This window comes from Thermobia domestica, chromosome 6 (genome assembly GCF_964235325.1).
Source record: "Thermobia domestica chromosome 6, izTheDome1.hap1.1, whole genome shotgun sequence".
Taxonomy (NCBI): domain Eukaryota; kingdom Metazoa; phylum Arthropoda; class Insecta; order Zygentoma; family Lepismatidae; genus Thermobia; species Thermobia domestica.
This window is the reverse complement of record NC_137459.1, coordinates 171,872,547-171,900,132: the sequence shown is the minus strand read 5'-3', so window position 1 is coordinate 171,900,132 and position 27,586 is coordinate 171,872,547. Positions and strand designations below refer to the sequence as shown.

The 27,586-nt window shown below is 36.6% G+C and overlaps 1 protein-coding gene across 14 annotated transcripts in view; it reads left to right on the top strand.

Annotated features, from left to right (window-relative positions):
* The window catches only part of Itpr (Inositol 1,4,5,-trisphosphate receptor), a 281,735-nt gene that overhangs the window by 108,522 nt on the left and 145,627 nt on the right, over nucleotides 1-27,586 (top strand). For all 14 annotated transcript variants that reach the window (XM_081762388.1, XM_081762394.1, XM_081762393.1 and 11 more), the window contains 7 exons: nucleotides 239-405; nucleotides 2,461-2,626; nucleotides 2,850-3,155; nucleotides 7,027-7,293; nucleotides 13,006-13,206; nucleotides 22,247-22,362; nucleotides 26,217-26,352. In XM_081762388.1, the coding sequence (XP_081618514.1) occupies nucleotides 239-405; nucleotides 2,461-2,626; nucleotides 2,850-3,155; nucleotides 7,027-7,293; nucleotides 13,006-13,206; nucleotides 22,247-22,362; nucleotides 26,217-26,352 (1,359 nt within the window). The remainder of the gene's footprint in view (nucleotides 1-238; nucleotides 406-2,460; nucleotides 2,627-2,849; nucleotides 3,156-7,026; nucleotides 7,294-13,005; nucleotides 13,207-22,246; nucleotides 22,363-26,216; nucleotides 26,353-27,586) is intronic.

Genomic DNA, 27,586 nt, shown 5'->3' with positions numbered 1-27,586 from the left:
AAACACTATTTATTAAATAACAACTAAGGTCTTCGATGGAAAAAAGTGTAAGATGAAGTATGATATTTTTATGATTACAATATTTAATTTGTCTATATTTTTAACATTTATTAACAATATACTGTGAGAGTTGTAAGGCGTTCATTTTATGTTAACAAAATTATTGTTTTTGCAGTTTACAAAAAACTATGACTAATAAACATGAATTAATATAATTCCTTCCTTTCATTGTTTATAGTTCATATTGGATGTCCGGTTGGATTACCGCATCAGCTGCTTATTGTCCATCTTCAAAAGGGAATTCGATGAAACAGAAAGGAGCACCGGCGAAGCAGTGTCTGTTGGGCAAAAGGGGATAGATCTAGAAAGTATCGGAACGCAAGCTGAAGGCATTTTTGGGAGCAAGTATGTTAACTTAAATATATACAAATTATGAAAAAAAATTCAGAAATAAGTAAGCAGTTTCGTAAGCGTTTTTAATGATCAAGATCATTATTTAAAGTATGACTATTGCATTCTTTTATCTAGATAAATCACCATTTCAATTTAAAATCGAATAGTTTTATAGCATTCATCTATATAAAAATTTGAGGTAAATGTATTTGCTGATTCTGTTTCTGTTTCTTTAGGCAATAGAAATTAGTTATCAATACACATGTTTTACATTTATGGCTAGTAAAGTATTTAAAAATGTAAATAAATAATCCAATGCCTACAAGTGGTCGAGCTCAGGGTATCGTTAGCTACCATACGCGCCTTTGACGCGAGAGATTTGGATTTGTTTTTCGGAGGGACAATTCCACGTTAAGCTGTAGGTGTACGTCTTCCTTAGTCTTGTTGAAATGGGACGTAAAACTTTATACCAGCAAATGAAACATATAAGAGAATTTCTGAAGAATTAATATCTAATAGAAAAATGAAATAAAGAAAAGCCATTGTGTTTTGCCTTTGAACAATCCTGTTATGTCAAAGCAATTTGGAAGAAAATGAACTAGTCTGGTTCTTTCATGTATAATGTTCCCTAGTTATCCTGATGCGTTTTTCAATTAAACATGGTTAATACATCCCGTTTAAACTGTGCTATCTCTTGATAGATAAAATACGAAGGAAAGTAATATTTTGCTAAAATTTCATTTGTATTTTTACAAAGCTAACATTCCTTCCCATTTTCAACAAAACGCAAGCTTGAATTTGCTCAATAATAATTCAGCAAATGTGAAATTAAACTTGCTAAAGATTTTTTTTTTTAATCTGATTTTCGAATAAAGTTTCAGTTTAATCCTGTTAATGAAATATTCATCACTAACAGTTTTTAATTTCAAATCTTTCACCTTAATTTTATCTTCATGTTTTATACAACAAATGCAAATTTGAAAAACCTGAAATGAAATTAAATGAAATCTTTGTTTTACGTCCGATGATTATACCTTGTAGGCTAAAGAAGGTGGATGATTAATGAAAGCAAATGATTATGAAAAAATGGCAGAATGAGAATGTGGGAGGAAATGAGAAACCCGAGAAAACCCATGCACACGATATCCACCACAAACTCACATGTCCTGAGATCGCCATGACCCCTCCTACCAGAGGTAAACCCATTACTACTATGTCATTGTGTCTGTCCTCCACCCCCACTCCTCAATGATTGATGAGACGAAACTTCAATAATAACAGTTATTTGCTAAGATGCAAATGAGAACGAATGCTGATTTGTGTATCATAGAAAATTTCGTATAAGAACTTATAGACATCATGTATGCCTTTACATAAAATTGTTAATGCGAGCTATCTCAGTAATATTTACACGCATCAGCCTGGTAAGAATTTCAGATTGTAAGAAGAAAGTAAGACTGACCTCTACGTACAGAGGTACAGTGTGTCTTAATTGTAAAGCAGTTGCCTATTGTACAAGGAGACTTCTGATTGAATTCGAGGATAAAAGATAAATTTATGGTGGGATTCACATATTTTCATTCTACCCATTCTTCCATAGCCATTCATTTCCTTTTCTTAATCATCTACTTGTTATAAGTCTCCTCTAACTTACAGGGCATATGTGTGGCATAAAAAAAGATGTCATTTTTCATCATGACTTCTTTCTACTTCTTTCAATGATGAATCTCAATTTGAACCGGAAGAGTATATTACTTACCAGTTGGTTATCAAGAAATTTTCAAGTAAAGTCATATATATTAGGATTGTTTAACTATCGACAATACAAAAACTTATTTGTAATGTTTACTTTTGTGGTGCTGTTTTAAATTACGGTATCAATCCATACATCATATTTTCCTTTATTTATTACTGTTACAGTATTTATACTTATGTGCTATAAAGTAACGTCTTTCTTGGATGATGTCTTGTTAAGGTAAACAACAATTGAAGTTGTTTATAACTATTATATAAATTCAGTGTCAAGAGTTCCTGAAACTGTAATTTCTTTCGTCTTATCTTCACTAGTGAAGACTGTGCAGCTTTAGATTTGGATGGTCAGGGCGGACGAACATTTCTGCGAGTACTTCTGCATCTTACAATGCATGATTACCCTCCTTTGGTGTCAGGTGCTCTCCATTTGTTATTCCGGCATTTTAGTCAAAGACAAGAAGTTCTACAAGCATTTAAACAGGTAAGTCATACACAATGTAAATTTAGTTGTTGATATTAATATATTGAATACCAGTGGAAAATAACTTACTTTCACTATGCAAAAGGAACTAGGAAGATGAGATCGATTTAAATTCTAGTGAAATCGTACTTGAATTCGTTAATTGCAAAGAACTGTTGATTGCTTATTTTCATTTCGTAAATTTCTTCTAAGTTGGTTTAGTAATTTATTTCGACTATTTTAGGTTCAGCTACTAGTTTCTGACAGTGATGTTGAGTCTTATAAACAAATAAAGGCTGACTTGGATGTATTGAGACAATCTGTAGAAAAATCTGAATTATGGGTGTATAAGTCAAAGAGTGCGGAAGAACACAGTAAGAAAAAGAAAAGCAAAGACGATGATGCAGATGATACTCAAGATAGGAAAGAAGTCCAAAAGAAGAGTCCGCCAGTGTTATCATCGTCAGACAAACAGGGTTCAGCAATAGATCTGGATATTGGTCCACCTCTGCACCCAGATCAAGCTGAGGAATATAAAAAGATGCAGCAGGTAAGTACAAATATCTGTTCACTCTATTGGTTTAAAATCTTAATTTGAACTGGAAGAGTAAGCACTTACCAGTTGCTTGCACAAGTAGAGTCATGCATATTAGGATTGTTTAAATATCGACAATACAAAAAGTTATTTGTAATGTTTATTTTTGTGGTATTGTTGTGGACGATATTAATCCATCTGTCTTTGACATCCTGTTTTATTACTATTGTTCAAATTAAGATGGGAAGACATCTGATGTACCTGTAATCGTAAGTATCACCTTTATTATTATTATTATTATTATTATTATTATTATTATTATTATTATTAAATGTCAATTGGGTTTGAAGTCGGACCATTCAACTTTCGAATCTCCTTAAGGTTGGTTTAAAGGGACAAGTTTTGCCGATAGATGGCACTACTGTCTTCGTATCACTCCCATGTAGTTTTTTATCTTTCTCGAAAATTCACGATTTCTCTTACAAATTTTAACCTACAGACTTCAAAGGCAATAGTCCGTGCCGATTTTTTATTTAAAATTTTCTTCATTGTTGAAATGGATATCCAAACCTTTAACAATGGAATTGTTTCAACAATGAAGAAAATTCTAAATAAATAATCAGCACGGATTGTTCCCTTTAATAGGTTATGAAGTTCCTTCTCTAAAAATTTGAAGTCTCTAGGTTGGAATTTATAAAAGAAATTGTAAATTTTCGTGAAAGGTGAAAAATACATGGGAGAGATACGAAGACTGTAGTTATATCTATCGGCAAAACTTGTCCCTTTACACAAACCTTAAGTTAAATCTTTATCTGAAATGCAGTTCATTAATGTGATAAAGAGTTTTTGCGAAGTACATAGTTAACATATATAATGTTGCAGTAAGGCCGACCGGAAATTGACCAAAGAAAGGCCAGCCAAGCTGAGGCAGGAAAGGATGGGGAGAGAGAGGCTTAGTGCATGTACTTGATGTCTCTGTCATAATGCTAGAGAGGCTTTTTTCTGTCACATGTTCAAGTGAATATGCGTTAGGAGGTTTTGTTGCATTGTTCACAGTACTGAATCTTGGCGCTACTGTCTTGTCCTCGGGTCAATATATGGCCAGCCTATGAATATGTTTAATGTAAGTTCATTCGTCGTGTAAAATCCATAATGAATTGTGTGACATCCACATGGTTATTTTTCTTGTGGATACTATTGATGAAATAGTATTGATAAAATACATCTTCGCGCCTGATTTTCGTGTCAAGTTTGATTTTTAATAATAGTATCTAGTACGGAAGATATAAGGTATCCCCGTGCGGGATAAGACCAAAATGAGCCACACGTGATGTGAAGGTAATTTTTCACATTTGAACAAAGTTGGGTGAACCACTGAGCTGTTTTGGAACAAAAGTAGTAATCCCAGACTTACCGGAAATCGAACCCCTGTCCGTCCGGCTAGTAGATAGACCCATTACGGACTACGCCACGGCAGCTTTATTTAGAGTGTAGCTTTAAAAAATTGAGTGGCTCGGGGGAAGACAATAGTATGTCACATTTTCTAACTTTCGAGTAAACTGGAAAAGAAAGTTTGACATTCCCATGCAAAATTCCCATTTCAAAACTATTACATCTTCTTCGATGCATTATACAGTACAGGTCATTACACGTCTTGTTGCCCATCCGATGTTTTCTATGCACTCCTTGATGGTAGTGAATGCCTTGACGATGTTCTGTACTAGTTCGTCTCTTGTGTTATATTGGGGGCCGCGGTGGCTCAGTGGTAGAGCGTTCACCTCTGTTGCTAGGGGTCCCGGGTTCGATCCCAGCCCCCGCCAAGTGAACTTTGTGGTGGACAAACACCGTGTGCGTGGGTTTTCTCGGGGTTCTCCCGTTTCCTCCCACTTTCTTCATTCCACCATTTCATTCATTACTCATCATCACCGTCTCCTTTAGCCTAACCGGCATAACCGTGGGACGTAAAACTCAAATATTTCATTTCATTTTCTTGTGTTATATCTTTGTACATAATGCCCTTCAACCATCCCCACAACAAAAAATTCATAAGTGTTAAGTCAGGTGAACGAGGTAGCAGTTAACTATTCCTCCCAGACTGGTCCGACGATTTGGAAAATTTTGATTAAGGTACTGGCGTACAAATTTGGTAGCATGGGATGGTGCTTCGCCATGCTGGTATATTGATGACAACCTAGTTTGAAGAGGAGTTATCCTCTAGCGGACCTGGCGTAGGAAGTGCAAGTAGGTTCACTGGTCAAACGCTGAGAGAAGAAAAAGGGACCAATAATCTTACTATCAATATTCCCAGACCATAAATCGTTATTGATAATTTCTTAATGTCGTTGCCGTCAAATTTTCGTTACTTCAGCGTGTGTTCCGAGTGTTGTTGATCCCGATCCGGGTGAAAGTGACCTCATCAGTAAACAGAATAAATGGCAAAACAGGGTGCGCCTGTACCTATTTACGAAACACAACACATTGTTCAGTGTCTTCTGGATGGAAATGCTGCACACGTTGAAGATTGTCCATTTCCTTAAAGTACATCATGTACATGAGTACGAGGAAGTTCAATCCAACGCGAAATCCTTCTAACACTTGTTGGACTCTGCTCCATATTATGAATAATGTGGTGGCTCCGCGTAGTGTGGTCTCTAATGCTCTCGCCTTCGGTGCGAGCGGTCCCGGGTTCGATTCTCGGTGGGGGCACTTGGTCGAAAAACTGTAAAAATCTTTTTCAGGCCAGCCATCCTGAATGAGGTTTTCCTGGCTTTTCCTCATTCACACCAGGCACATACCGGGCTGGTACCTAACTTATACAGGTCCCAGACCGCTTCCTTTCTTCCTTCCCTTTCCCGGATAGTGTGATCACCGACGGACGTCATTCCCCATACGTGACGGGCTAAATGGCCATAATGCCGAAAATCCAGAAATCTAAATCCTAAATCCTAAGTATGAATAATGTCTTCATCTTGGTCAGGAGCTGAAAAGGTATACCTTCTATCTCGGAAACCAGGGGGAATAGAATATACGTTCATATAAAATTTTTGGCTTAGTATGTTCTCCTCTAGTACCTCCCAAAATATCTGTACTTCCTCACCGAAAACCCTGTATATAAATACAGTATATAGTATATTCTATTTAGCAAGTAAATTCTCTCTTAGCTATTTTTGACCCAATAACATACGTATCGTTTGACACATCAATGTAACTTGTAAAAGTGTTTTAGTTTTAAATAGAGTAACCATTCTGGGTGTCATCTTGAAATACAAAAGTTAACAATAGACAAAAGTGGCACCCCATATTTCAAAATGCACATCGTAATTTTGAATCTCAGTTTAATAAAAATCAAATTTAACACTAAATTGAGCAGCATCACTAATTTCTATATTAGATACCCTACTATAAAGATAACTAGGGCTAAAACTTCCAGCAAATTTATCAGATCATTTCAAATATTGTACTCATATCGAAAAGACAAACACACACATAGAAAGAGTGCATATATATATATATATATATATATATATATATATATAATATGGAAGGTGGTGCGTGCTTTTGGTTGTATAATGTTCTCGTACACATACATATGTATACAATTATTGTCAACGAACTTCCATTTTAAGTTCTTTCTCAGATAAATGTTTTGTGTATAGAATTCTTAATGCCTTAAAAAGAGATCGACTGTTTCGGTGTCTGAGGAAGTTAGTACCTATTGAGACATATGACTTATACTATGCTAAATTTACTTTGAGAAAGTAGTTTATGTTTTTATTATAAAATGTAAACATTAAAAATATTCCGTGGGTATCCGAGATTTCTTGATTTGAAGTTGTTTAAGTTGTTTTGAATTTTGAAGTTGTTTATGCTTTTCTCTTTAATCTAGATTCTGATACGTATGAATAAACTTTGTACGCAAGTAGGGCCTGGAGGAGTTATTAAGCCTCGTAAACATGATCAGCGTCTTCTTCGGAATGTAGGTGTGCACACAGTTGTTTTGGATCTGCTACAAATTCCTTACGACAAGAAAGAAGATGTGAGAATGAACGAATTGATGCGCCTTGCTCATGAATTCTTACAAAACTTCTGTTTGGGTAATCAACAAAATCAGGCTCTTCTTCATAAACAGTTGGATCTTTTCCTTAATCCAGGGGTAAGGACTGCCATCTTGCTTGTCTTTAAGCCAGTAGTTATGGAGCTTTTAGTTAAATATAAACTTAACTGTAAGAAAGTGCTTGTACTCTACATGATTCACTTCACATAGTTCATTGTAATCTTTTGTCACTTTTAGATAATAAATGATATTATTTGATCCTTCTGTTTGGCCGGTTTCTATTATTACTATAATTCAGAATAGTTGAATATATGTTACTTTAGTACGAAAAGTCATTTTGAAGTTGTTACGTTATGTCCGATGTCTGAACTTACTGTAATTGATACAAATTTGCAGGTGAAACATGCTTAACATAAACAGTTGACAAGAAGTTTTACTTTACAATATAAAGTGCACCAGAGACTTCTTTACAAACTTTATGCTCAATTTTATATACGTATATGATAGTAACTGAAATGCCCGCTCTTCGCATGGAGAGAATAGGTTTATGGGAAATATTCGAATCTTGTTCCCCGTTAGGATATTTGTTTCAAGAAAGTGTAATGACAAAAATACAGATGACACTCTGCTTTTGGCTTAAATATTGAAACATCCTGCCCCTGCAGAATGCGCCTTTAATCAATTTGATATGATGACCAACACATGTTCCTTTATCCATTTCAGTGCAAATGCTATGAAACAGTTGTGAAAAGATAGAAAAGATTCTGAATAGTAAGCTCGGGTTTTTCATTTCAAAAACCTAAGGAAACTCTTTCTTTACAGATGGAATAAAGTGTCCAACTAGATAAGGCCTTTCTGTCGTCAATGCCGCAGCCAGTCTGAAGTAATATGGTCCGTATTAAAATGTACACACCTAACATACACCTAAAGAAAAAAAAAAGTATCGATGCAGATAAATTTCTCAGTTTTAGGAAACATTCAAAACATTCGTGGTGGACCCTTTTCGTTTCACTTTAAGTGTTGGAATACCAAAGGCGACCTGTAATTGTGCATTTGTAAAGTTCTAGATTCACTCTGTTATTGGAGACTGACCAGCAAGCAACAGGATGACACAAGGCCGTTATCATATATTTTTTTAACTATGTTTTTACATCATTCAACATAAATCTGATCGTTATTTGTTAGCAATCTCCATGTTCCCTAGTAGGAAGATACTTCCAACACACACAAAGAAAACGTAGGACACCACATCTTAATAAACTAGTTTTGATTGAACTAGTAAGTGTCTTGCAATTGTAGAGTATGAATTACACTGTGCAACAAATTTAAACTTTTTTTCCGTCCTTCAAATGAAATTGTGTGATTCTGACTAAATGACAGGTGCTGAATTCATTGGTGGAAACAAAACATCACGTCACGTTTTTGTTGGGCAGACCACATCACATTATACGAAATGTACATATTTACATATATTTACTATCCAATGTAGGCTAGGAAGTCGTATTATATTAATATTAAATTTTGTTGACTTACCCTTTAAAATACTTTCTTTGCTCGCTTAGGCTTGTAGACATCTTCTGGAGTCTCTCTGATGATAGACAAGCAATACTCAGCAAGCATACTTCCAGTCCACTTTCCACTGTAACGCTTTTCAAATGTGACAATGCCCTGATGAAACCTTTCTCCGTGTTCATCAGTTACTGCGCCGAGGTTTTGAGGGGAAAAAGTCGAGATGTGAGTGCAAAAAGTGTAATTTTAATGACACGTGTTGAAATCTGAGTTGAAATCTGCGCACCATGTCACTAACAATAGCTTCATAATTTTCATCCTTTACGTTTCCAAGAAAACCTGAACATACTGATTTAAATGACAGACAAGCTAATTTTTCAATTTCAGAGAGTTTAGTTTCAAAGTCTTCATCCTGCATGACTGTTTTAATCTGTGGACCAACAAATACTCCTTTAATTTTTGCCTCACTTAAGTTTGGGAATTTCTCCTTAAGGTGCATGAAAGCAATACCTTCTCTATCTAGTGCTTTAACAAAAATCTTTATCACCCAGGCCTGATATGTAGTGGTGGCAAAAATACATCTTGAAGGTTCGCAATTGGTGTACGAGATACGTTCTTGGTGCCGGGAATGAAATCTGGTATTTGAGGCCAGTATTTACGGAATTAGTGGTTTGCTTTGTCATGGGTAAAAAACAACAATACGTGGTGTATCCTTGTTGTATTCCTGTGAGAATACCAATAACTTTCAAGTCTCCACACACATGCCATTTGAATTTTTTATATTCAATGAAGTCCAATATCGCACTTATAACTTCATACGTCTCCTTTGTATGAGCCGCATATGCTACAGGAACAGACAGGTGAACATTTACAATATGGAGAAGACTGCCTTCAGGCAGTTGCGAGCTGTCAATAAACAAGCGCCACTCGGTAGGGTTGTGTTTATGTCCTAAAGACTGAAATAAGCCATCCACATCTTTGCAATAAACAATGCTTCCATTTACAACAAAATAGTCCTCAAAACTACTTTGTCGTTTTCTAAAGAAACTTATTTTAACATCTTGAGCTAAGAGATTCCAACCTTGAAGCCTGGGGTCCAATAATTCCCGTTTTCTTTTAGGAAAATTTGTCTCCTACAAGATCGTTAAGCTCTTTTTCTGTGATCAAATGAGGTAACGTTGTCTGGGATGTAAAAGGCTGAAAGTCCACATCTTCTCTGCTGCTTGTAACGTCTGAGGTATCTTCTTCCGAATCAATAATGTAATGCTCTGCAGGTTTAGGTACTGGAAGATCTTCACTGAGGGGAACTGGTCGGATAGCTGACTTTAAATTAGAGTACTGAATCTTATGTTTAGATTTAGAGAAAAAACCCTTTACATCTATCAAACAAAGGTAACAGTCAGCTACATGATATATTTGTTCGCGCCAAATTATAAGAACAGGAAATTTCATAGAAATTAGTTTTTCTTGTAGCCAGCTTCTCAAATTCCTAGGACACGTAGTGCAACATATGTGTGGGGCTCAACACTTATCCTGATCTCCAACCTTACAGCCAAAGTACAGTTCATAGCCTTTTTCACTAAAGGTGTAAGGCTACTTTTTGAGTTTTAAATGTAATTTCACCACACATAACAAAATAAGTCTGGTTTATTTTTACACGCACGGGACATTGTACTCCACTGCATATAACTAAACGTATTTTTTAGCACTTTCTTGAAACCCAGATGCACAAGAAACACTACCACAAAAAGACACTACGCGACAAATCCGACCATTCCAAACGAAACCACTTAGTAAATAACAATACAATCGAACCAAAAATTACTCAAATGCTAGAACGTCTGGCAACAGTGTTAGGCAACACAAATCTGAACCCACTTATCAGTAGATGTTAATGGGCTACTACCTGAAATGAAGATAAAGAATGAGGGGAAATATGAGAAACTAGTGTTCCCTATTATAACGTAGAAAAAACTCTTACGCGGTAGGTGAAAATTTTGGATGAAGAGAACCCCTCTTTAAAGAGCGTATTCCTTCTGTAGAGAAGAAAAATTGTCGTTTGGATGATGTTTAAATGAGCCTATATTGTAAGTGTATTACATATGCAACAACTTCTATCTTAAGCGCATTTCTGTCTCCCCACTGATCTAGTGGGTAGCATGTGCGCCTTCGGTGCAGGGGGTCTCGAGTTTGATTCCCGGTAGGAAAACATTGAACGATACGGAGGCTCGGATTCTACCTTAAACTGTAGGCCCACGTCTCATATAGCCTCGCTGCCAAAAAGGTACGCTAAATTCCAATAACCAAACCAAACTTTAATCATACTTCATCACATCCGTAAAAATACGGGATTTTACAGTGCAAAATTTCAAACTCGTCAATTTTTCACAAAATTGGTACGTGAAACATAAAAAGTAATCATAGATTTGATTTTCTCATGGAAAAATACATAAGAAAAACATATTTCCATGTAAAGGACAGATTTCGTGTTGCACAGTGTTATAAATGAGACTTAGTTGAGCTGGTCTGTTCGTATACTTGCCAACAATAGACTTAAAAAGAAACAGTACTCTTTCCTACTGTATTATTAGGAGATGAATGGTTTTCTAAACAGGCAAGTTGTCTCCTTTCTCCCTTGGGTTTATTGGTCCTGAGAAACGTAACATACTAAAATATACCCTGAAAGGTTTACTAAGAAATGAAGATTACGTATACAGCCGAATATTCAGTTAGATGCCTGAAGTACAAAGGTGAATTTAACATCAGCTGCACAGGAATACCATTTGTTTCGGTATGCCCAGCTACTAAGATAGATAGGTGTCCAAAATGGAGATTAATGAATAATGCATGCATTTTGGAAAAGTACAGGTTGGATAAAAATGATGCCAATTTAGGGAGATGAATTAGTTAACTAGATCAGATCAATGTAGAATATGATTTTGTATATTTACATAATGATATTCAGATAGTTAAAATTCTGAGCTCTGTGCTCACTTGCAATTAAAAGAATATAATACAAAAAGGTAGGGAAAGAGATCACATCTGAGCTGTGCTATAAGTAAAGCGCTTTCAATTGTTTAAAGGGCAGTAACTCAATAGGATGGGTTTTGTTTAACGTTGATTAACACACAGACCTAACACTTGATTGTGTTTGCATGTATTTTCAGCAACAAAAAAATAGTGCTGAACCATTATTCCGTGATGATCATTCTCTTTCTCTGTTCTTTTCTTGAATTTTTCAAAGTACATCAGACAGATGAAGGAAACATCTAATATTGAAATGGAAAAAGAATGTCTTATGACAGAAATGAAGATTAAGACCTATTCTACAATGTTATTAGCGTAAATGGTTGTCCAAAGAGTACAAATATATATCAAACAATGGCCCTCCTCAAACTGAGCAAAATGGCATGCTAAAGATAAATCCTCGTGTACAGTTTCCGAGAACATGAATATTTAAAAAAAGAAAAAAAAAGTTTTAAGATGAAAGTGATACTAAAATATATCCCCACCAATCTTCCATTATGACACTACCGAGATAAGAGTACTGTTATTAATTAGATATAACAAAATTATCATTAACTCCTAAACGTTATATTCTTTTAAAATTAACATCAATTCCCATAGAGATGAAACTAACACAATGAACACTGAAATTATAGTATTTTTCACTAGTTAGTAAATTATTGAAATTATCGTTATATATGCCATTCAAGAATATTTGAACGATTGTTTATTTTTTGCCCTGTGCCACTCCTGCTCACGACTTTGCGCGTGCTACTAATTAAGAATAGTTTTAAAAATTCTTAAATGATAAAGTCTTTCCAATACGTACTGTTTTGTTGGTCGTATCGTGCAAAATTTTCGTGTTTATAAGAATTATACTAAAGGAATTAAAATGGTGAAAACATTACAATTTCCGTCTTCTAAGGATTAAGTTTTGTTATGGGTTTTTGACCAGTTTTTCTTCCTTGTTAAGTGTGTCCATTAATGCATACTTTCTTTATCATAATATAGTGTATTCCTGTCTTTTATATTATCTATTTGAATTATGTCTATAACTAGTTATTTAATACGACATCTTTTGTGTCTAAATTTAAGGTCTTCAGTAGAACTTTGTTGTCAAATTGCTAATTACAGACACTAATTATTTGTAAACTTGTAAAAATTTGTAAAATTTTTAAAGAAGGAGTTGTGTCAGAATTATCTTTTTAAAGGAACATAATTACGAAATAATTAAATGTTTAACTTATTTTAAGCATTGCCTTGACATGAATGTTTAATATGAATTTGTTATTGCAGATCCGGGAGGCGCAAACTGTTTGCAGCATTTTTCAAGACAATTCGACTTTATGCAACGAGGTTAATGAAAAAGTTATACAGCATTTTGTGCATTGCATTGAAACGCATGGTCGTCATGTCCAGTATCTGAAATTTCTACAGACAATAGTAAAAGCTGAAAATCAATTTATTAGAAAATGTCAGGATATGGTTATGCAAGAGGTAAGTACACACAGAGAAAGATTTTCCAAAGTATTTTCCATAGTATTATTAACGATAAATTTGTGGCATCATCATCATATCTATTCCACCACTTTAGTGGGTCAGAGCCTAACAAGTGCCTTAGGGGCGCTTATTACAGCTACTGGACTAAGTAACTGATTTCGTCAATATGAACTTTGACATTTTTATATATATACGAGGGGTATTCAAATGAAAAGGTACGAAACGACACTGTGGGTACAATCGACATCTTTATTCAAAGGTAATCACCAGAGGCTTGAGCACAACTATCCTACTGTTTCACAAGCCGAGGGATTCCCTGTTTCATGTGGCTGTGACAGCATCCAATCTCCCACTATGCCGTTCAGTTCGTCATCCGATTTTTGAAGCACTTCCCTTTGAGTTTTTTTTTTTTTTTTATTATTATTATTTTTAAATAGCGGAGCGAACAGATGTAAGTCGCAGGGGGATATGTCGGGGCTGAAGGGAGGATGCTCAAGCTGTTTCCACTTGGACTTGTCCAGTACAGTTTATGTGACCTGGGAGACGTGTGGACGAACGTTATCGTGGAGCAGAATCATCCCCTCCGTGAGCATCCCAGGCCGTTTGCTCTTGATGGGCTTGCGTAGGGTACGGAGTGTCTCTCAGTATACGGTACTGCTAATGGTTCTTCCGAGAAACTAGATGAGTATCGGACCTCGGACGTCGAAAAAGACAGTGAGCATCACCTTCCATGCTGAAGGCACAGCTTTGAATTTTTTAGGGAGAGGGGACGACGCATGCTTCCATTGCATGCTGTCTCGCTTTGTTCTGACTCGAAGTTATGGCACCAGCTCTCGTCACCGGCGACGATCCACTCCAGGAATGCGAGGTATTCATGGTGTTGCAGTGGTAGCCCCATATGCAGTTCCTTTTGCGGTTCGCGGAGCATCTTCGGAACCCACTGCGCGCAGACCTTCCGCTAACCCAACCTGTTTGTCAACACAATTGTCAACACTGTTCCAACGCTGGCCTCCACTATCACTCTCAACATTCGCATTGTGACCCTATCACTTCTCACCCGGTCGCTCACCTTGTCGATGAGTTCGGCGTGATTACCTGGCCTGGTCTCGGGTCATCACTTGAACTCTTCCGACCTTCACGAAAACGAAGACTCCACTTTGTCACTGACTTGTCGGACACACAGTCTCCCCCGTATACAGCCACCATCCGATGATAAGTATCGGCCGGTTTAATCCCTTCTGCAGTCAGAAATCTGATAATACCTCGTTGCTCCTCAGTTGTCAAATTTTTCAATGTGAACGCCATGATTTCCTCACACGCAATGCGGCGTCAATTGGATGGATCACACAACTGCCTGATTTTCTTCTGCGTCTTCTGCTGTCGTCTGCGCCATCATAGGACCCCAGGGGCCAACTTGAAAATTTCAAATAGAAACCCCCTATTTTTATTGCACATTCTGATTCTGCGATGAAAACTAAGCAACTTTTACTTGAAGCACTTATTCGATATTCTAATAGATGGCACTGTAATCGCAAAAAATGAATATCATCATACGTACGTCTCCTAACTTTGCGACTTCAAATATTTCCGAAATGACAAAAAATGTGACAAATCTAGTTACGTAAGAATGTACCCATGTCGGGGGCCTATAAAATTCTGTAAACAACAAGTGCCCCCACGGGTCCCATCATAGGACCCCAGGGACCAACTTGAAAATTTCAAATGGAAACCCCTATTTTTATTGCAGATTCTGATTTTGCGATCAAAACTAAGCAACTTTTACTTGAAGCACTTTTTCGTTATTCTAATAGATGGAGCTGTAATAACGAAACAAAAATGGACATCACGCTACCCACCTAAGGCTGACGATAAACTAAATACCTCGAGAAATGCACTTGCAATTTATGTGTGTGTCCAATCATTTTAAAACATCTATTCAACTAACATAAAATAAAGTTTCCTTCATCTTCCCAAAATTCCAAATAGAAACCCTCTACATTAATGCAGACTCGGATACTGCGACCGAAAATACGCAACTTTTAGTTTGATTATTTTTTTCGTTGTTGTCCTAGATAACACATAAATCGCAAATAATAATAATATCATTGTATGTCACCTGAGGTTGATAAATGAAAACCTGGTTCAAGAACTGGACATGCTGTGTGAGGTTGGTTCTAAGACTTGCAAACAAATAAAGTTATGAACATGTTTGTAACAATATTCTTCAAGAACTGAATTTTTTCTATGAGCTTGTGGACACTATGAAAGTTGATTAACTCTAGCTGTCCGTTGGGACATGAAGTTTCAATTGATAATCGGACATAGTGTCAAAAGAGAATTATGTTATTAATTTTTGTCCTGTTTATGTAGATATGTATAAACCTGAGAGGCGAAAGTGAAAGTGAACATGTAAGGTTGATCGGTGGATCTATCAAAGTTTAAAAGGACATCATCATTTTGTTGCTATGGTGATATAGATGTCCATAATTACGATTTGATTTTAAACTGCATGTAATTCCATCTGAGAAGTGAAAGTAAAAACATGTAAAGTTGATCCGTACATCTAAGAGAGCAAATGTGCTCCTATAAACTTAGTGGAACAAATAACATATCATGTTCTGTCAATTCCAATATGTCATGTTCTGTAAATTCTTATGGTTGATCGTAAATTATGGTCCAGCAGCGTAGAAGCCATTATATATTGGTAGCAGTAAGCATTATTACAGAGAACCTCTGAACACTCAAGCTGCATTTCAACTGATTTGTGTTAGAGCTCTCAAAAGTAAAGTTCTAACGCTCTCGATGATACGAGCATGAGGCAATCACCAAAGGTCATGTGCTGAAGTAAGGGTAATATTTAACGGGAAAAAAAAAAATCGCGTTCCACACAATCTCATTTCGAGATCTACTGTTGAGTGCATCGTAAGACGCGTCGAAGAAACAGTAACTATAAAGGATTGTAACATTCCTGGTCGACCGAAATCGGCGACAAACAGCTTGATGTTGCAGTTACTTCTTGAAAATATTCAACTTAGCATTCATAAAGCTGCTGAACAACATGACATTAGACACATTTCTGCGAAAAGAATGAAGAAAATGAAGTTCCACCCATACAAAGTTCATCTGATACACCAGCTGGATGAATGTCTTTGATCGGGATGTAGAATTTTGTGAAGATATGATGAAATAAATCAATGATCATCTTACTTTTCTTACCAGCAATGTGTTTTCTGATGAAGTCACGTTCCACCTAACCGGTTACATTAACAGAAGTCATTGCAGGTTTTGATTTGACAGCAATCTCATTGCTCCTTTCAACCACGTTCTACATCTTGAAAAGTTGAATATCTGGGCGGTAGTGCTAAATATACAATAATTTGTCCCTTTTTTATTAATAACAATTTGACTTCTGAACCCTGTGAGGAGATGCTTCGAAATCAAATATTTCCAGCAATAAGAAACACTGCAGAAGACAATTTTGCCCACAGATAGTTTCAGCGAGATGTGCAGGACCGCACAACCGTGTAAATATGCGGTCATTTTTTAACACGGAATTTCCTAAATAACGGATTTGCAGAAGAGGTTATATTGGGTAGCCCTCTGGTTCTCTGTTCCCCTGATTTATCGCCAGTAGACTACTTTTTCTGGGTTTATCTAAAAACTCGAGTATATCAAACAATGCCAACCACTTTGGATAATCTTCGTCAAAGGGTTATTGATGATTTTGCTCTTATTGAACTGGACGTCATCAGGAATGCAGTATTTTACTCAGGTGCGATATGGAGAAATCCTCAAAAATAAAGTTGGGTGGGCATTTGTGAGGAAAAAGACTTTAAGTGCTATTTCAGTATGATTTGTTGTTGCTGAGCTCATATCTGTCGTCGTATGTCAAGCTGTAACATTCACTGTTTCTCAGAAATTAAAAAAAAAAAAAAAAAAAAAAAAAGGCGGTCGAAAGTACGTTTTGTGGCACAGAGAACTCAAAATATGTGTTTGTTCGACAACAGTTTGCATATCGCTCAACAAAATTTCTATTAAAGTTGGCGTAAATATTCTTCGCTACTCTAGAAAAGCAATTGCTGGAATTTAAATCTTCAAGCACCCAGTTGTCAGTATTACTAACCTATTACAAAATTACTTTTGTTCGATGTATTCCTTACAGTTCATCGTATCTGCGCCAAACTTGATATGAAAATTATCCGATACTCTAGGAACATTATTTTCTTGAAATGACACTGCATCGGTGTGTAGAGTATTTTGGTACTTCTTTAATGATAATACACATATGTGAAGTAAATTATGCATTGTACCAAACTGTTGATTTTATATCAGCTCGAACGTTAAAATTCCGATCAAATTTCTGATTCATGCAAGTGTTACTGAACTTGCTACATTTGCAAGACGTTGTGCATGGCATTGGTTTACAGTTACACCGAGCTATCGTACACCCAGTGGTACAGGTAATCAACTCCTCACAAGCGTCTGGAATTTGCGGCAATGTTAACAAATGAGAGGCAAGTGAACTATTCTCCATTTTCATCCCATTGTTAAAGGGTAAGGCAGAATTGGGTGCTGCAAATGGGTTTGTCTCCACATTAATCCCTGTTAATGAGAACACTGTATGTGAAAGTAAAGAGAATCTCTGGTTGGTAGGGGTTTTTCTATTGTAATGCCCTTGGCGAACATTCCAGACCGAACTTCATTGATGCTGTGAGCATTCAGCGCGTTATACACTTTGCACAAGAAGATTTCAGCATTACTAATGGTGTAGTCGCTAAGAACTGTATCAGCACCTAATAATTTCAGCAGATGGTTATGCTGTGCAAACATACCACAGCACGTCCTTTTCGTATGTCCAGCAATGTACGAAGTTGAGTCTCATCCAGTGATTGCATAGGAAGCTGGAAGAAGCTGGAGAACTTGTGGTTCCATCTGCAGCTTTTCAATGATGGTGTGAACTGGAATGTACTTTCTGATCCTTGCTGCCCCTGCTTTCATCCACAGTTTCTGTAATGACATTACGTGGAAGTAACTAAGAAGAACTGAGATTTCAGTGTCTCTTGTAGAGACAACAATGCTTCTTGTCCTGCTTTCAACGCAGTGTAAAATAATCCTGGTTTTAGCTTCTTCGTATTTAGCCTCCAAGTCATTAGTGTCAAGGGTTGCGTCAGAAGCTTTGACCCTTCCCTCATCACTGAAGCTACCTGCAGCAACTATGGTCTTCTTGGATGGTGCTTGCAGAATCAGCTCATATGAGAGAAATTTAGCGAGATATGCTTTGCAGGAAGAGGCACATCTCTGCTATCTATTGGTCTCCTGATTCCCACATAGCCTTTCCCACGCAGTTTCCGTGCACCACCCTTGATTGAGTAATGATAGTAAAGACCAAAAATTGTATCAATGCACTGGAACTTTTCCCCACATTGGAAATCATTTTGAACAAAAGTATTCGCAAGATCTCCGAAAGTGTGTACTGCCTGTAGCTTTCCAACTCCTATTACCAGGGTCTGTCAATCTATGATTATCTGTGATTCGTCGTCAAAGTCTTTGGCATCAAATTTGTTGGGATAAGGAATAAGATCAGTCAATATTCCAGCAAGAATCATTTTTTAGCCTGTGTGAAGCTGCACATTTGTTTCTGCCAGAGGTGGAGGAAAAACGAACAGTTCATGCGTTAGTTGTTAAGGTTGACTGGATGTCCTGCTTCATATGCAGCAATGAGTCGCTGCAAAATGTTCCTATCAGCTTTCACTGTTTTTATAATCCCAGATTTTGCAACTGTTTCACTTCATACAGAGATGCAAAAATCAGATACTTGTTTTGAGTCAGCTTGTATTTAACCTGTTCTCCACAGAGGAATCAAACTGATCTTGTCCTTTCTGTGCAGACTCCAATAGATCATCCTCAATGCCTTGGGTAGCCAAGTCCTTGTCTGCAATGCTTTACAATGTCTGAGGCATGTTACTTGAGAAAAGGTAAAATCCCTGCAAAACTAAAACCATGTATTTACATATCTCGAATCCAATTTCATTCTGTCTTTCATTGTCTCGTTGTGAACATAGTTTTTTCGTTGCCTAGAAAACCAAAACCTCCAAATTGACTGATGGTGTTGAGCTTCTCAGCTTTTTGGGTGATATGTAATTTTCAGATCCTGAGCTGTTAGCTCTGTTTTGTAGTCGCCGAATCTTAGTCTTGCTTGTGAAGGATAAAAACCATGAACCCCACAGTAAATTGACTCCTGATGATACCACTGCTTGGTTCCGATTGATTGCAGATCTGCTGTCCGTGTCAAGCAGTTTATTTCTTATCAAGGAAGCTTGAGTTAACGACCTCGTTCGGTGCCACATTATTAGTCTCTCACTTGTATCTTGACAGATAAGACACTCTTCAACATCGGTGTTCTAAGTACTTTCGAGGCTACAAATAGCTTCTATGTTCGAATCTGAATAATGTCATCAATTCAGAAACACAACAAAATCTGAAACTACCGTAATGACAACAGCACTAAAGTACGTTTTAAATGTGCAATTTCATTCTCATCCGAAAGTGGGCAGGCCGTAGAAGGTAACGCCTTCTCTGAAGCCATGAGCATTGGTAGTTTCATTGGGAGATGGATATCAGTGTTAATTTATCTGGTTAAGCATACACAAGAAGATGATCTAAGCATGGTATGTAATTTATATTATGATAGTTGTGAGGAAGGTGTTAAGCTTGACCCCTGTTAGTAAAATATTTGAACAGCATGTACATGATGGTTAAAGAACAATGAAGAGTAGAATGCTTCTTAATTAAGAACACCACAACTTGTCTTGTTTTCAGCATGTCCCTTGTAACGACTAAACGTAAACGAAGATTATAAGCATGGAAGTTCAACAAACTACCGTGTAAGACTTGATATTTATCTTAACTAGATACAAACAACTTTAACAGTATGCAAATTTAAAAGTTTATTTTATTAAAATTTATATTTTATATCATATTTCGTCCTTATAGTTAATATAAACCTCTTGTGAGTAATGTTAGTCGCAGTGAACTTAAGTTCTAGGTTTCCCACCATCTAGCGATTTTCATATAACTCTGCAATGTACCTATTAATCTCAATACACAAAAATTGTGTAGTGCCTACTTTTTTCTGATTAATTTTACAAAATAACGGAGACCTACATTCAGTGGCATACGGTGGATTTGTATTATGTGGACATTGAACTTTGTGAAAATGCTGCATGCCAATTTTTCCTCGAAAATGCCTACTAGGTTAGAGGTTCTTTACTTTGGTGCCCAGAGTATTTGTGTTTTACCATCGAATTGTTCACTGTAAAACCAAGAAAGGTGCGCAGTTTAAGCACATGCTGTGAAACATCAGTTACACTTTGTTCATCTGCTAATTTTAGACAACCAAGTCGCAAAAGGCAAGGAGACTCATGATAATCAAGTTCTTTATATATATATATATATATATATATATAAAACTGGGGAGACAGTACGTGGCTATTAAAGGTGATAAAGGTGATGTGTAGTTGCGCATTCCGTAACTAGGGTAACAGTAAATCTAGATACCAGGAAACGAAGACAGCACAATGTTTTTACTATTATTTTTTTTTTATTCTCTACATTCATGTGAAACGGAATTTTCAACGAAGTTAGGGTTATGTTAAATCCAAGTATCAGTCACCCATCCCTAACAATTAAACTAAACTTTGAGAATGCATTTAAGAAGCAGATCGATCTCCTGGCTGTGGAATGTAAAAAAGTGTGTGCCAAGAATTAGATTATCAAACTGATGTATTTTGCATTAACACTCATCTTCTCATCTTGAGCAACTTTGACAAGAAACATAACACGCATGTATTTATAAACAAAAAATAATTTTGAGTTTTCAGTCATTTAACATAAGCAGCATGTCATTGTTACTAAACACACGTGAGTTATTAACCTTTGGAATCGGGAAGATCATTTACAATAGCCCTGTATATCAATTAAGTTTCTTATCCGGTTTTCTAAATTTGTTCTCCGTGAAATCTCTTTTGTCATTTTTGCTTTTCTGTACTAGTGTGAAATAATGATTTTACTTAATCTGTCCGTGTCACGTGATATTTAACAAACATATTTGTCTACTTGAGCTTTACAATTCTAGGGAAGATGTTTCTTGTTGCAAAACACAAAAACTTTCCTTTTCATATTGCAATGGCCTACCATGGTCGCATTGAAATGTAAATAAAAGCAATTTTATTTTATGCTAAGCCTTTTTAAAATATTGGACACGTATTTCTTGCTTTTTACTTGCACGTGTATTTCTTGAGATATTTAGTTTATTATCAATCCCAAGTAGCGTACGATGATATTTCTTTTTTTGTGATTACAGCGCCATCTAGGCGGATAACGAAAAATACTTCAAGTAAAATTTGCGTATTTTCGGTCGCAGAATCAGAATATGCAATAAAAATAGGGAATTTCCATTTAAAACTATCAAGTTGGCCCCTGAGGCCCTATGATGGGACCTCTGGGGACACTTGTTGTTTACAGAATTTTATAGGCCCCTGACATGGGTACATTCTTACGTAACTAGATTTGTCACATTTTTTGTCATTTCGGAAATATTTCAGGTCGCAAAGTTAGGTGGGACACACTGTGTATATATGTTCTGTAGTTCCATGTCAGATATATCCTCGTTACTGCAAAAGCATGTTAAAACTGGAGACAAGGAGGCAAAACATAATAATTATTATCGTCAGATGCCATATCGAGTTAGAAGAAAGAGTTACTAAAGGAAAGCGTGCTTGGTTTCCTTAGTCACTTGTATTAGATTTAGTTAGTCACTTGTATTCCTTCCCTCAGTAATTAAACAATTGTTTGCTTTTTCTCTCAGTACTTGAATTTTAAAATTTATATTGATATTTTTAAACTGTAATATAAAGAACTGTCTCTTTTATTCATATGTAAAGCACCCTCTTTCTCTCTTGTTGCAAAAGTGACATGACTTTGATTATATTGATTTCCTTCTTTTCTCTTTCTTTTTTTTTTATTTCTTAAAACACAGTTAGTAAACGCAGGTGAAGATGTGCTTGTGTTCTACAATGATAAAGCATCTTTCAATTACTTCGTTGAGATGATGAGATCTGAAAGACATCGAATGGATGAAAGCAGTGCATTAAGGTATAGTGTTTGGTGGCAGCAAATATGCCAGATATATGGATGTGAATTGTATTGAAATTGGTGAATTGTGCGTGCTCTTTGTAATTGATTTGTTTTAATTTTAAGGAAGTCATAGCTTTATACGTAACTAACATATAATATTGTATTAAATATTCTGTTAAATAGGTACTTAGGTTACTTTTATTTATTACTAAATCAAAGTGGAAATGCGTTCAACAAGAGAGTTAAATCTCTGAAATCTAGTGTATAACGAAAGTTTCTGTTGAATCGCATCACGCAGTAATCACTAAACCAATTAAAATTATACTTTGCGTGATTATCAACTTACGCCTCCCAAGGATCATTTGATAATTTTATGAAAACTCATACCCTAGGAAGGAGCGGAAGGGTCATAAATTATTTAAAAACTAAGCATCTCACAAGCCCATCAAATTACGAAAATGAAACTCGGTGTATAAATTCATTAGAAATACATGAACCCGTGTCCCAACGTTTTTAAAAGTTACTGTTTTAAGGAGGGAACGGTAGGTCAAAATTTTTGGAAGAACTTGAATATTGACGTGTAAAAGTAATCGAAAACGACGATGATAATGTCCAGTCCATAGTTTCCAGGGTTGCTGAGATGAATAATGATACCCCCGATATAGTTTAAGTCCAAGTTCATCCCCCATTGACATGGGGTGACGAGGGAAATGAAATCTTTCAGTTTTACGTTACACAGTATGCCGACTAGGCTAAAGGAGATAGTGATGATTAGAAATTAATGCAGTGATGGAATGAATGAAGTGGGAGGAAACGGGGAGGGGACCCAGAGAAAGCCCACGAACACGGCGTTTGTCCATCGCAACGTCCACTTGGGGGGTGATAAGAGGTAATGAAATGGGGTCAATATGGGTGACATGGCAGATTTTGATCATTACACTTTCATTCTAATGCATATCCGAAGGGGAAAGGGGTTCAAATACTTTCCATAAACATATTCTTCCCGTTCGAGAAAGGATTGTTTCACCTACCCCTTATTTCTCCTAACTTCCAAGAAAAGAGAACTTTCTGTTTCGTAATATATACCTGGCAATATATATATTTCACTTAAACACTTGTTTTCAAGGTTATCAGAGCCAAATGATTGGTACACTTCAATGATCCTTGTAAATAGCGTACGATATAAGAACTTTTTCAACTTCTCCGTGGCATCATTGCGAGGTTCAATGTATATGAATGACATTTTGAAACAAGATGGAAAAAATGTAAAGGAGATAAAAAATAATTTATTGTAATTATGGATTACTCTAAGACTCCAACGTTTTAGCACTGTTTTGCTGTACAAAGAACCGAGGGAAAAAACATGCCTCAGTGTCTTAAGCCATTTGAGTTCAGGTGTGAAAACACGGGGATTTGAGTCCATATTTGAGAAATATTTTAAAATTTAAATTTGTAGTGATTGGTGTAACGTATAATCGTCACAACATTAAGAATAGCTTTTTGTAAATTCTTCCATCCTCCTGTATAAACTCTGACATGCGTTGCCTTGAGAGTCGAGTTTCTTCTTTTTGTCCGTAGAAACCAAGCCACCTCTTTTTTCAGTCAGAAAAAATGTCTCACCCCTCACTTTGCAAAAGTATAAAAGCACCCGGACGAGAGTCTGAGGGGCTCTTCTGCGAAGACCGATAAAGTGAACTGTGCTTAGGCATGGTTTCTTGAACATGGTTTCATTCTTGTCTCCCCGGTATTACAAACTGGAGAACAAGGTAGAAAGCTAAAGTAAGTGATCCCGCCTGAATGAGATGGGCTTCACCGAGAATTGAGTGTTGTAGCTATTCTTGTCCCACTGAATGCGTTGGGCATGGTAGTGAGTTTCTTGTCTCTCGTATTATAAGCTGGAAGCAGCAGTAGGTAGCAAACCCGTTTGAGTGAGATGGGTCTTGCTGAGATTTGAAAGTTTTAGCTATTCTTGCCCGGTTGAGAGCGTTCGACGAAATAATGAGGTACATCTGCGGTACTGTAAAACTAGAAAGGAAACAATAAAGAAGTAAAAATTCTTGATTCATGGTCGCTTGGGTTTCCTATGAAATTCAAATCAACTGAACAAGGAGACTCCACAAATATATACATTTTATCAACATCCCTGTACGTTTTTTGTACATATTATGCCTTTACTTTTTCTTCTTTTCTTTAAATTACATATAAAATAGTGGAATATATTTTAACAAATACAGGGTGGGCAAAATAAAACTTGCTCGGAAAATATTTATAAGACTGACGCGGAGTTGGTCCTTGGTAATGAACAGGAGAACTGCCCATCACAGAAAATGCTGTAAATGGTCACCTTTGACATCGATGTAGCGCCGTGCTCGATTTATCAAACTGTGCGACACGCGTAGAAATTCTGCCTGAGGGATAGCAGCAGACTTTCAGCAGGGTTTTCAGTGTTTGGCTGTAGCTCTTCCAGTGTGTGAGGATTATTTGAATACACCTGACCCTTCGATTTGCCTCACATCTTGAGTGAGTTGATACACAAATGGACTAAAGTGATTCTGGGCATACCTATAAGCATTAACCATTCTGGTCATACCTATAAGCATAAGCATTAAGCATAGTGAAAGAATCGTGTTATGATGCGGAAACCAGACATTGCGCACCAAACACTAATCTTGAGATTATGCAACGACTCTTCAAAGAACTGATGGAAATTTTCTATTGCATAATGGCGCATGTGCTGAGAGTTCATATACCCTGACAGGCTGAACCAGGCCTCATCTGAAGAAACGAAAAACTGAGGATCCAAACATCCTTATTTCATTTCACTCAGAAATCAACGTCAGAACTCAACACGCGGAAGTGAGGAGGCTTTAAATCATATACGATGGTTAATTTGTAAGGGTAAAAGTACCGGTTAATTTGTAAGGATAAAAGTGCAGGTTCTATTTTTTATGACGTTTTGACACAACGAGCTCTTAATTCCCATTTGCACAGATAAATGGCGTGTTAAGATTTCGTTAGGCTTTGTTCCAGGCTTTCCTTCACTCGAGCCATGTTTTCTAATGTTCTAACTCTTTTCGGATGATTACGGTTTTTATTTGCTACAGACGCCGTTTCGCGCCTTTTGCTACTAGGTTTGGCATTGCAGACTTTGCTGTAAGTTTTGCCAAACCACTTTCATTCTTAAACTCTTGCGCAAACAGTTCCGCACACGTTTTCCACGAATTGTGCTTCGCATAACACTCAACAATGAACAATGCTGTATTGTCGTGAACCATTTTGTGTTGCATTCAACTGGTCACTAGAGCACCTCCGTGGCTAAGCGGTTAGCGTATGCGCCTTTGGCGTGGGAGGCTCAGGTTCGATTCCGGGCGGGAGCTCATGTGGTTCGGATTCCACGTTAATCTGTAGGTCCACGTCTCATATAGCCTCGCTGCTGAAAAGGGACGTTAAACTCAAAATCCAAATCCAATCAACTGGTCACTAAACATGTCTGCACCTCTCACTCATTCACACACGTAATGACACAACAGAGTATGTGCAGACATGTGATAGCAACCAGTTGTTGCATCGACGTCACCGATGGCCATTTCCAGCATTTTGTGTAAAGAGCAGTATCCTATTCATGAACAAGGGTACATTCCATGCCAGGATTACAATTATTTTCCGGGCCAATTTTATTTTGCCCACCCTGTATATGTACCGTTATACCCCTAATGTAGCTAAAAGGAGTATGGTACGGTCGATATTGGTTAAAATTGATTATAAAATTTTGGTATGAATTTCCAGTTGTAAACCCTCAATGGCAGGGGTTAATATTTCATAGAGAAGACAAGTTATTTTATTTCATGTGTAATTTATTGTTTTAATTATAGATATCATGTGGAATTAGTAAAACTTCTCGCTTGCTGTACGATGGGAAAGAATGTGTATACTGAAATAAAATGCCATAGTTTACTACCTCTCGATGACATTGTATCAATGGTGTGCCACCAAGATTGTATACCAGAGGTAAGTTTGTTTATATATCAGTCTCTTCTACCTAACTTTATTCAATTAAAATGAAGAGTTTAAATGTATTGCACATTTTTCTCTAATGAAAATTCCTTCGTGCGACACGTTGCATTCACTGATAGTTTTTATTATGAAATATCAAAGCTCATTGATGTTCTTGTTTCACAATAGTTAAAATTTCTCCCTTAAGAATGGTGTGTGGCTTATTAAATGAGACTTTTTTTTACCCAAAGTGAAAAGCATAACTATTTTGCCACTATGGTAAATAACGTACCACAAACTGAAAAGTTTGTACGTATTGTTACCTCGTTGACCTCTGCATTTTTTTAATACTGCCCATTAATTCCAATCTTTTTCCTTCTTTCTAAATTTTCCTTGCTTTACATGTCAAGTTACTCGCAGTCGTTTTTTTAAAGTGTGTTCTTAGCAGTTTCTTTTGTTTTTACTTCCAATTTTGTTACATTCCTCCCCTTTGCCGTCAAGTATACAAAAACAATTTTTTATTACCCAAAATGAAACCATTTTTAATCAAGTTATAGTTTTTCAACTATATATTGTAGTGATAACTTAAGAAAACAAAAGCGTGAAGAAGAATAAGAAAATATGAAAATTAAAAGTTCCAAAATATGCCAGTATGGCGGTGCAAACACTAGCTTAATACCTCTTTTCTTACAATGTTCGAGAAATTCAGGACTAATAAAACCAAAAAAATTTATGATGGTAGCGGGGGCAAGTTCCCATGATAAAAATGAGTATCCCGGAAAAAAAAGGCAACTGTATTATTTTTGTAATATAGCTGAAAGTCTAACTAAATTTTTCTAATATAGCGGAGCATCTAATATAGGCCACATCTTATGCTGAGCTGGAAAAATACCATTACTGGAAATCTCGTAATCTAAGCATTTGATAGCGTGTGCAAAGAAAATGATTTTTTGTTTGTTCAGGTAGAGATCCTTCGTGGCTAAGCGGTTAACATATGCGCCTTTGGCGTAGGAGACCCGGGCTCGATTCCTGACGGGAGTTCGTGTGGTTCGGATTCCACGTTAATCAGTAGGTCCATGTCTCATGTGTCCTTGCTGCCGAATGGGACGCTAAACTCAAAATCAACTCAACGCTTTGTTTACGTGTATCTTGAAATCGTTAAATCACCTTAATACTTGCTCCGTACGTTGATAACACTCATTGATAGTCCCTCCCCGTCCCAATTAACCCATCATTTAAATAACATGAC